At 46.2% G+C, this 11609-nt stretch overlaps 1 protein-coding gene across 1 annotated transcript in view; it reads right to left on the bottom strand.

Moving 5' to 3' along the window:
• Positions 1-9281: 9281 nt before the first annotated feature.
• The window catches only part of MYOM3 (myomesin 3), a 43741-nt gene continuing 41413 nt past the window's right edge, over positions 9282-11609 (bottom strand). Inside the window, exons 35-36 of the mRNA XM_007459161.1 lie at positions 10781-10836; positions 9282-9542 (exon numbers count right to left, since the gene is read on the bottom strand). Coding sequence (XP_007459223.1) covers positions 9282-9542; positions 10781-10836 — 317 coding nt within the window. The remainder of the gene's footprint in view (positions 9543-10780; positions 10837-11609) is intronic.

Here is an 11609-nt window from a genome sequence, read left to right as displayed (position 1 = left end):
CAAAAGGGACATGAGTCATCTTCACCACATTCCTAATCCATTCTAGCTCCCTACTCACTCTGTGTATTGCTCCCCTGTTCTAATTTAGATCTGTTTCTTTACATTTTGACCACGTCTCTCTTGTCCAACTATTAAAGTTTATTTTAAATGGGCATGTTTGAAGGGCCATTATTTTGCCTTCCAAATCTGTGGAAGAGGTCCATGCAGGTCCTGGAACTGAGTTGGGACCATTTGGCCAGAGAGTTCTGGGTGCTGGGTATTGCATGCATACTTTGGAAAGGGGAGATGTCACAGACTGTGTTACCATGTTCCGTTGGTTCCAAAGACTCCTTGGCCCGTGGAGAGCGGCGCAGCCAGCAGAGGGTCACACTGCCCACTAAAGCATGGGGCCCAGAGAAGAAGACCCTCTGGCCTGGGTCTAAGGCCAATACTGTTTTCTCCAAGTGGTTTTTGTTTTATTTTATTTATTTATTTTTATTTTTGGCTGTGTTGGGTCTTTGTTGCCACGCTCGGGCTTTCTCTAGTTGCGGTGATTGGCGGCTACTCTTCGTTGCAGTGCTCGGGCTTCTCATTGCAGTGGCTTCTCTTCTTGTGGCACACGGGCTTAGTTGCTCCATAACATGTGGGATCTTCCTGGGCCAGGGATTGAACCCATTCCCCTGCATTGGCAGGCGGATTCTTAACCACTGCGCCACCAGGGAAGTCCCTCCAAGTGGCTTTTAACAGCTTTTGAAAGTAAACTCATCCTCAAAGCTCAGTGATTTGCTACCACTGAGATGATTCAAAAAAATATAACTTCAGTTCTGACTGTCCGGTTGTGGGCAACCACTTAAGGGTCAAACCTGCCGCACAGTCTCTGGAGTGCCAAGGCAAAGGGTGCCCAACCCTATCCAAAATCTGATCAAAGGCAGATGCCAGAAATCGCTGAGGCATTTCCCAGGAGGAAGGGATGCTCTGAGCAGCACATCCTCTTGGCCATGGGGACTCCTCACCTAGAAGGGGCTACTGAATATTGAAGCCAGGAGAGTAAGTCACAATGAGTTCCACTTACAGTATGCCCAAGTAAGCTCCAGCTAGACTGATCCTCCTGCAGACTGCAGCTATTAACCTCTGGACAAAAAATAAGAAGATAACAAAATTTTTTTTAATAAAAAATAAACTTGGGCTTCCCTGGTGGCGCAGTGGTTGAGAGTCCGCCTGCTGATGCAGGGGACACAGGTTCGTGCCCCAGTCCGGGAAGATCCCACATGCCGCGGAGTGGCTAGGCCCGTGAGCCATGTCTGCTGAGCCTGTGCGTCCGGAGCCTGTGCTCCGCAACGGGAGAGACCACAACAGTGAGAGGCCCGCGTACCACACAAAAAAAAACCCCAAAAAACAAAAACTAAAAATCTTACCTGAAGCACTGGAGAATAAACAAAGGCAGACAGATTCTAGAGAGGAGTCAACACATGGAGGAAGGGAATGGCACAGGATGAGTTTCTCATTTTTTAAATGCCTTTCAGTATACTGCAGTCAGCACCATTTGAGGTGTTCAGTAGAACACCTGCAGTATTTCTGGCCTAAAAACTCAGAGGACAGAGTTGAGGGCAATCATAGCCACTGGAAAGTGAGGCGGAAATCTTGGAAAGGTGAGAGTCAGAGGGAAGACTTCTTTATAAACTCTGTACAAATCTCTGGCCAACCTCTAAGTTAGACATACATAGGACAGACTACAAGCAGATCAGCTAAGGATAAAAGAAGTGAACTGACATTTGAGCAGCTTGCCAAAAGACAATGTTTGTATTTTTAGTCCAACCAAGTTAATTACCTGACAAAACGAGCACAAAAATCAACACTCTGTAGTGGAAATATAACATAATCCAGGGTCTTCATAACATAATATTCAAAACGAAATCCAGAGTTATTTGACATACAAAGAAAAAGAAGATGTGATCCTTTTTCAAGAGAAAAGATAGTCAAAAGAGACTGACCCTGAGGTGACTGGTTAATGATTTTAAAGTAGCTATTATAGCTGTGCTTTTTTTTGTAAAGGAAAGTATGCTCATAATGAAAGAAAAGATAGGAAAAGCTTGATAGAGAAATAGAAACTATAAAAAAAGAACCAAATGGAAATTCCAAAACTGTAAAATTCAATATCTGAAATTTAAAAAGGCATTGGGTAGGCTTAAGTCTCAAAGGATCATGAAGTGAGGGTGTTAGGTAACATTGATGAGTGAATTACAAAAGCAAAATAAACAGGATCTTTGAACAAGGAAAACAGAGAATAAGGAGAGGCTAGTTTGGCAGAGACAGGGGGCATATCTGTGGTAGCTTTTAAAACATTCAAAAAATTTTTTTCTCTCTTCTGTTTAAAATATAATGCAAGTTTATAGAGATTTTGAAAATGCAGATGAGAAAATAAACATCAATTATAATCCCACCACTAGAGAATTCACTGTCAATATTTTGATGTTTACCTTCTAGTCTTCTAAAATATATACAATTTTAATTTTCATGAAATAAGCTTACACTTTATATACTGTTTGAAATCTGCCTTTTGATTTTTAAAAAAATTAATTCAATTTAATTTATTTATTTTTGGCTGCTTTGAGTCTTCGTTGCTGCCCACAGGCTTTCTCTAGTTGAGGTGTGCGGGGGCTCTCTCTGTTGCGGTTCTTGGGCTTCTCATTGTGGTGGCTTCTCTTGTTGCAGAGCACGGGCTCTAGACGGGTGGGCTTCAGTAGTTGTGGCACATGGGCTTCAGTAGTTGTGGCTCGTGGGCTCTAGAGTGCAGGCTCAGTAGTTGTAGCACACAGGCTTAGTTGCTCTGCAGCATGTGGGATCTTCCCGGACCATGGCTCGAACCCACATCCCCTGCGTTTGCAGGTGGATTCTTAACCACTGCGCCACCAGGGAAGCCCTGCCATTTGATTTTTAAAACCTATCCTGCACATCTTTTCATGCCTCTAAATATTTTTTTTTGCATCATTTTTGATGATAGCATACCAGTCATGATATGATTGGATCGTAATTGTATATTAAGCATATTAGCCTTATATTTTCCATAGAGATCACAAATATTTTTCTCATTTGGTTTTTGCTTTTTAGCTTTATGGTGAGCCTCTCCTTTCATCAGTTGGCCATGGTTCAATAAAAACCAGTCACCATCTTTCTGGGTGGCCATCTGAGAAATGGTATTTCCCATGTGGGCAGGGCCCATGTCTGTTTCAGTCATCACTGTATCGCCAGCATCTAGCATAGTGCCTGGAGTGAAATAGCTACTCAATAAATATGTGTTGGATGATTGACTAACTTCTGATTTGTGTCCCTGAGGGGAAGGCCAGGGTACTATCAGTTAGTTCCCTTCCACTCCTGCCATGTAGCTAGTCTGCTTTTGACCTAGTAATTCATGTCCTTTGACTCAGTAATTCCTCTTCTAGAATCTACACAAGAGAATTTTTCAGAGATGCAAGCAAAGATTTATATATGAGGATGTTCATCCCAGTCTCATTTACTAGTGAAAAATTGGAAACTATTTCTGGGAACATGGAAATGATATAAGTTACATGATAGATAAACACTAACACAGGGTTTTGGAATGCTTTTTGGTGATGTGAGAAAATTTTTATGATGTCATATCATAGGAAAAAAACTCAGAATGTAAAATTATATGTAAGACTTCTCAATTCTGTTAAGACTGGTAGGAAATACATCAAAAAAAAAAAAAATGTTAACGAGTGGTGTGTGAATTGGGAATGCTTTTAGCTCACAGGATGGGAAAACCTGATTTATGGTGCCTTAAGCATAGAGGGATTTATTTTTCTCTCATAAGTTGTCTGGGGGTCTGAAGGCCTGGCATCAGCAGCATGGTGATATTGGGCTGGCATCTCTGCAATCTGCTTTTTATAATCACAAGATGGCTGCCCAGCTTCAGGCACCGTGTCCACCTTTGAGGCAGGAAGGAGGAAGCGGGGTAGTCTGGTGCTTGCAGTGTCTGTCCCTTCTATTGAGAACATGAGCCTACCAAAGAGCCCCAGCAGATTTCTGTTTATGTCTCTTTTACCAGAACTGTGTCCTGTGGCTGCCCCCAGCTGCAAGGGAGCCTGGGAAAGTGAGTATTTTGCTTTCCAGTCTTGAGAGTGGAGGTGGCAATGGGGAAGGGTTGGGAATATCTATTAGGCTAGTTAATAAACAGTGTCTTCCATTGTATTTATTTCTGGTTGGAGGGCTTATGGATATATTTTTTAAAAATTTTATTGAAGTGTAGTTGATTTACAACGTTGTGTTAATTTCTGCTGTACAGAAAAGTGATTCAGTTATACATGTATATATTATTTTTCACATTCTTTTCCATTATGGTTTATCACAGGATATTGAATATAGTTCCCTCTGCTATACAGCAGGACCTTGTTTATCCATCCTATATATAATAGTTTCTGTCTGCTAATCCCAAACTCCCAATCCTTCCCTCCCGTCCCTGGCAACCACAAGTCTGTTCAGCTTATGGATATTTTTACTTTTCTTCTTGGTTCTCTTCTGTCTCGTCCAATTTTTCTACAGCAGCCATTTATCATTTCTATCATTGGAAGAATACAACAGATGCTACTTTAAAAATCCCTTGTGAGGTTGTGGACTCCTGTCTCTGGAAGTGTCTGTACTGTCATCAGTCAAAAAAGTGCAGAAGGAACTGTTGAATTCTGTGGGAGCTGGATTAGTCCATCTATCTTCCCCAGCAACTGAGACTACAGGGAATGGGTGGGTGGGGAAATCTGTCATTTGTTTCAATCCTCTCAGGCACCACGCTAGTTACTCGGCAAGCATCCCCTCATTTAATTCTCACAGCAGCCCTCCTTTACAGACGAGACACAGAAACTTTAAATCACTTAATTAAGGCACACACATCAAGTAAAGCAAAGCTGGATCTCAGATTATAGCAGCAAGCTTTAAATCTGTATATTCCTGCCACATAGTAAGCTCAGCAAACTTGTGCTGAATGAATGCAGTCAACGAATCAATTGGATGTAAAATGTTTTTTTTTAAACTACAGCCATGACTTGATAATTATTTCTTGTAGAACATCTCTGTTACCATTAATTTTAATTAGTGTGATTGAAAAATAGCAGGCTGTATACATTGCCTGCCAGAGAGGAACCCTGTGCTCACTCGCCTGTAACTAATGTCCTTGACTAATTGCTGGATAAGTAACTCATATGACTCCGGATGAAAAGACTGCCAAGGGTTTGTCTCCCTTGGCAATGGAGTCTTTAAATATTTTTATTATGAAAAAAATTCCAAACATATACAAAAGTAGAGAGCATGGTACCCATATACCCATCACCAGCTTCAAGAATCATCAATGTTTTGCTAACTTTTTCATTTATTTCTCTTTATTTCATTTATTTCTCTTCCTCTTACTGTTTTTTTTTTTCCTTTTTTTAAACTGGAGTATTTTCAAGCAAACCCAAAGTCTCATTTCACCATAATTGGAATGAAAAGGCTTTTGTGTGGCCCCGCGTTTCTCTTTCTTTAGATCTGCTATAGCACAGGAAGCGGTGATATAAAAGTCAGCCCAGGGGCACAAGGGTTTCTGGGAGGCCCAGGAGAGGAGGGGCACATTCCTCACGGGCTGTGCAATCTGTTTTGCTCTCAACCCAGGGCACTTCTTGGCTGAAACTCCTCCCGCCTCAGAATTGAAACTTTTCTCAAATGCTGAAAATAAACTATCTGGCTTCCTCTAGCTAGAGACATCTGGGAAGTGATGCTTCTGAAACTATTTTTGGCATGAAAATGTCACCCTGAGCTGCTGGAAGTGATTTGGAAGTTTTGAGGTATTGAAAGCATCTGATGAGAAGTGGCAGAGGCCAAGTGGGTAGAGGTTAATTATTACACAGGCCAGGCGTTTCCCATCAGGGTTCTTATTCCTCATGCTTTTCCTGTTTATGGCTCTCAATTCTTTAGGCCAAGGATGGCCCTGGGGTTGGTATGTGAAAGGTGGCAGAACGGGTGTGGGGAGGGGCCGCTGGTATGATAAAGGGGCAACACACTGGATGGCTGGCCTTCCTTCAGCCTGCACGCCCTGCCTGGCTCCCTGGAAGTCCAGCGTGCCAGGAGATCCACGGAGGGTTCCTGGAGAATGCCAGGACCATGTGTTCGCTGATGGGTTTCACCAGATAAGAGACAAAGTTTCTGACTTTCTGAGTCCCATGCAGGGTACCAGGGATCAGGCTGGACCAACTGAGATGCTTCCCAGGATGAGCCAGTAAAGAATAACACAAGGAGCAAGTGGGGATTGTAAATATGGAAGAATCAGAGGGGTTCAGAAATTGCGAAGCTGGAAGTGGCCCAGGCCAGGGGCAGGAGTGGAGGCCACTGGGAACAGGCTAAGGAGAGGAGAATAAAGTCAAGGCCAGTGGTTCAGGCTGCAGAGTGTGAAAGACGTGAAGCTGTGGAGTCTGGCTTTGTTGGATGACGGTGTGTCCCCGCTACCTACCCTGGGCTCAGGAAATATAGAATAGATGAAGATGGGAAAGACCCCTGGGGAGGTGGTTGATTCACAACTCTGAGCTGGTTTGGCTCACAACACTTCGGACACCAAATGCGTGGGTTATTTTAACACCAACCACCAGTTCTCCAAATATCCAGATACCAACTGGGTGTCCTACAATTCAATTCAATTTTTTTTTTTTTTTTTTTGCGGTACGCGGGCCTCTCACTGTTGTGGCCTCTCCCGCTGCGCAGCACAGGCTCCGGACGCGCAGGCTCAGCGGCCATGGCTCACGGGCCCAGCCACTTCACAGCATGTGGGATCTTCCCGGACCGGGGCACGAACCCGCGTCCCCTGCAACGGCAGGCGGACTCTCAACCACTGCGCCACCAGGGAAGTCCTTCAATTCAATTTTGACACTAACCATCCAGAGGTAGAGTCAGACTCCACAAGGCTGTCACCTGTACTTCTGACCAACCGGCAATAAGTCGAGGGTTCCCGTGACTCCCTCCTCAGTCGATAATTTGCTGGAATGGCTCACAAAACTCAGGGAAACATTTTACTTACAGTTTCTGGTTTATTATGAAGGATACAAATGGACAGTCAGATGAATAGGTCCACAGGGCAAGGAGTCAGGGAGTGTGGAGGGAGCTCCCACGCCCTAAGTGTACCATGCTCCCAGCACCTTGATGTGTCCACAAACCCAGAAGCCCTAGGAATCCTGTCGCTTAGCAATATTTAGTGGAACTTTCAGTACTTAGGCATGATTCTTTAAATCATTGGCCATTGGTGATTAACTCAACCTCTAGTCTCTCTCCCCTCTCCAGAGGGAAGTGGAGGTGGCTGGCGGCAGAAAGTTCTAACCCTCTAGTCCTGCCTTTGTCTTTCTGGTGATCAGCTCCCATTTTGAAGCTATCTAAGGGCCCCCAGTCACCACCCATCTTATTAGTATACAAAAGACGCTCTTTTCACCCTGGAGATCCGAAGGGTTTTAGGAGCTGTGTGTCCCAAACCAAGAACAAAGACCAGATATAAAATTTTTTAATTTTATCACAATATCCTTTAGCAAGGTCCTTTCTCCCACCTGAGTGGCACTTGGGGTTTACTTGGGATTAAGTGGGAGGAGCTAAGACAGAGAACAGCGAAAGGTCTCAGGGACCTCCATCCCCACTGCCCCACCCTGGACCTGCCCTGTCCACAGTCTTCCTAGGTAGGAGGTAGGGTCAGCTGAAAGGACCCTCAAAAATGACCTTTCAGACTTCTTGCTTTATAGATGGGAAATTGAGGCCCAGACAAAGGAAAAAACAAATGCCCAAGATCACACAGTGAGTGCTTGGCTTCAAGCCTGGGTGTGTTTGCCTCCAAGACTTGCATAATCCTCCATACCCCTTCCCAGCCAGGGCACGGCAGGACACCTGGCCCCCTCGCCCGGCCTCACTGAACATCTGGCCTGACTGCACTTGTAGCTGCTGGGGGTATAAGTTACCCATCATGCCTTGATGCATGTGTAGGTGGTAAATGTAGGAGTGATTCATTCTACCTTTAAATTCAGAAATCATTTCAGAAATCAGAGGTGGGTGTTATGTTTTGATGTTGGGAGTACAGATGAGTTTTATTTTCTCCTTCAACATTTTCAAGGTTTTCCAAAATTTTACAACAAACACCTCTAACTTTATAAACCCCACCCCTCCCAATCTGATTTTAAAAAAGAAGGAAACTGGAGGGTGGTGAAATGCCCAGCTCCGTACAGAGGTCCAGCAAGCAAGGCCAACCAGTATCTGTCCTGCCAGGCAGAGGCCCTGAGCTGGAAGTACTGAAGGTCGTCCAACTCTCCAGCCTGGCATCCAAGGCCACCCAGGCAGCATCACCCCTACGCCTCATCTTTTCTGTCACCATCCCCTGCTCCTGAAATCTCTTCCCATGACCATCACCAAATCCAACTTATTTTTTCAGGGCCCAACAACCAATTCTGCTAGTTTCATGAAGGTGTTTTAAAACTCACCTTCCCTAGTTGGGATGAACACCTCTCTCCCTCCTCTGACCACCAGTGGAACTTTATGTGGCCCCGTTTTATAATCCTGATCATCTGACTTGTCCTGGAGTCATTTGCACCCAGGTCTGACTCTTCTCCTGGGCTGAGGTGTCCTTGGGGGCGGGGCCTGCATATTATGTACGTTTGTGCTCCCAATGCCATCCGCAGCCTGGCACAGGCTAGACTTCAAATGAATGTTGGTTGAACTTAAGTGAATTGAAAATACAGTATCCAAAAGGGGGCATTGTGATAAATCCGTTTATGGGGGGGGTGGGGTACATCAACCTCGGCATTATTGTCATTTAGGGTTGAATTCTATGCGGTGAGGAGCTGTTGTGTTTAGCAGCGTCCTTGGCTGCTACCTAGTAGACGCCAGTTGTGACAACCCAAAATTTGGACACTGCCAAATGTCGCCTGGGGGACAAAACTGCCTCCTGTTGAGTATCACTGGTGTATGGTTTCAAGGGTTTTCATAAACAATCCCTAGGAGTAGGAATTCCCATTTGATAGATGAGAAAGGCAAGTCTCACGGAGAGTTTAGAGTTGAAACAGTTTTGCACGTAGGTCTCCCATTCCAAGTCCAGTGCTGAGGCCTGGAGGCCTCCCAGAGCCCCAGCAAGGTCTATGCTTCTCCACTTTGGTGTAGCTACTCCCCTCCCATGTCCCGGGTTCCGCAATGTCCAATCCCCCCTGCCCCGCCTCCGTGGCTTGTGCCAGGCTGTGAGCCACTGGTTGACCCTTGTAGTCCACGCAGACCAGACCTCAGGCTGTGCCTGAATCTGACCGTCACATCTTCAGCACCTTGTCCTCCTCCCTGTGCTTGAACACGCTGATGGTGACCTGACCCGTCTCGGAGCCATACTTGTTCTTGACGAAGACACCGTAGCGCCCGCTGTCCTCACTGTTGACCCTCTCGATGGTGATGGTGACCTCCGACCCCTTCACCTCCATGTGGTAGCGGTCAAGGAAGGTGACGGGCTGGTCATTCTTCAGCCAAGAGATTTCAGGGATAGGATCTCCTGAGATGACGCAGGTCAGGCACAGGGTCTGTTTGAAAGGACAGGAAGGGAACACTCAGTCCACCCGCTTGGAAAGCCCTTGGTAAAGTGTGAAGGTTATAAACCTTCACACTCCCAGGGAGCTGCCAGTACAAGCTGCTCCTTGTGGTAAGTTCATTATGTGTGTTTTATTGTGACCCATAAACTAATAACAGTAAAGGGAGATGTTTTACTCTAACCCCACATCCTCCATTCTCAACATTTCTACGGGAACAGTTAACTAGTTAGACTGTCGGAACGTTATTACTTTAGCAATTACCTGCCCCAGAATGGCCTGGACTTTGCTTTATTGCTTTTTATTGTATATTTCATTATGATTTTACCATGCAAATAAGGCTAGATTGCTTTTTTTTGGCGGTACGCGGGCCTCTCACTGTTGCGGCCTCTCCCGTTGCGGAGCACAGGCTCCGGACGCGCAGGCTCAGCGGCCATGGCTCACGGGCCCAGCCGTTCCGCAGCATGTGGGATCTTCCCAGACCGGGGCATGAACCCGTGTCCCCTGCATCGGCAGGTGGACTCTCAACCACTGTGCCACCAGGGAAGCCCGGCTAGATTGCTTTAACATAAAGATTTAAGAATTGAGTTTGAAAATTCTTAACAGAGCAATTCTCACTGCAGAGGCACTCTAGTGTAATGGCCAAACACTCAGAGTCTGGAGCTGGGCTGCCAGGCTGTGAATCTCAGCTCAGCTCCTTTAAGCTGTATGACCTTAGGTAAGTCCCTTAACCTTTCTGGGCCTCAGTTTCCTCAGCTATAAAGTATGACTGGTAATAACACACTATTTCATGTGGTTGCCTTGATGGTTAAATAATGGAATAGTGCCTGGCACAAAGTAAGCAACATGAAAACAGTAGCCATCATTTTCTAGAACATTAGACTTGTAAAACTTCAGTGCTGAAAGGGCTTTTTAGGTATCATCTAGTCAAACTCCTGCGGAAACTGAAGTTCACACAGAGAAGTCCATGACACCCAGGGCCACCTGGAGAGATGGGGTAGAACTGGGGTGAGCACAGGCCTGTCACCCCCCGCACGGGCCTGACACCAGGCTCAGTGTCTTTCCTTTATACTACATGTGACCAATGAGGTGTGGTCACTCGGCCAGACTCTGGTGCATCCAGCCCCTTCGGCTCTGGAATCCATGGTGCTGCATTGCTTCGTGCTCTTTGATGGATACAGGAGGGAACCCAGGGTGGGACTGCCGGCTGTGGGCTGGGGAACAGTCAGTACCTTATCTTCCATGATCGTGGCCACGTCCGGCAGGCCCCTCACCACTTTGGCACGATCTGGAAGGGAAAAACGACCCCCAGTGATGAATGTTTTCCTGCCAGCTGCTTCCCAGCAGCAGGTTTCACGAAGTTGAGGTTTATTTTTAAGCACTGCTTCTTTTTCTTATTTGTATCATTTTGGGTGGACATCCTTAAACTTGTATTATGTTATTTCCTTGCCTTTATAAATGCAAGATAGGGGACGTAATGTGTTTCTGTCGTTAACTTGAGATTATCATCATGGCTGGTGGTACCTGGAGGTGACAGTGAGGTGCCCCTCCCCTGAGGACTGGGAGAGAAGGTGATAAGATTGCTCTGAGCCTTAAACTGGCAAAATGCACACAACAGGTGTGACGAACCAGCTCAGGGAGTGAATAGGAAGGGAGCTTCCGGGACACTGACTCTGGTCAAGGGAGGGGACCTGGTGGCCATGGCGGCTGGGCAGGAAGACTGTGGTTGTAAATCACTAAGCAGAAAGCCAACATGTCGCAATCGAGGCTGTGGGAACGGACCCTAGACCACGATCAGGGATGTGCAAAGAGCCTAAAGTGGCTGGTGTCTGTGCAACGGATGTAGGGGAGGGGAAGCCTGAATCAGGGTTGAAGGGGGAGGGGAAGGAGGGCCCCAGAGGTGGACACTGCTGTGGGAGGAACGTTCACCAGGCCCAGCATGGCGGGCGAAACAATCCACTTCCCCTGACTCTCAACTCGGCCAGCCCTAGCAAGCACAGGTGGTGAGTTCGGGCCCCCGTGTTAGGGTCCTGGAGGGGTGTCCTGTGCAGAGACTCGGCA

This window comes from Lipotes vexillifer, unplaced genomic scaffold (genome assembly GCF_000442215.2).
Source record: "Lipotes vexillifer unplaced genomic scaffold, Lipotes_vexillifer_v1.1 scaffold496, whole genome shotgun sequence".
Taxonomy (NCBI): domain Eukaryota; kingdom Metazoa; phylum Chordata; class Mammalia; order Artiodactyla; family Lipotidae; genus Lipotes; species Lipotes vexillifer.
Note: the sequence above shows the minus strand (reverse complement) of the source record. Positions and strands in the feature narration are given on the sequence as shown.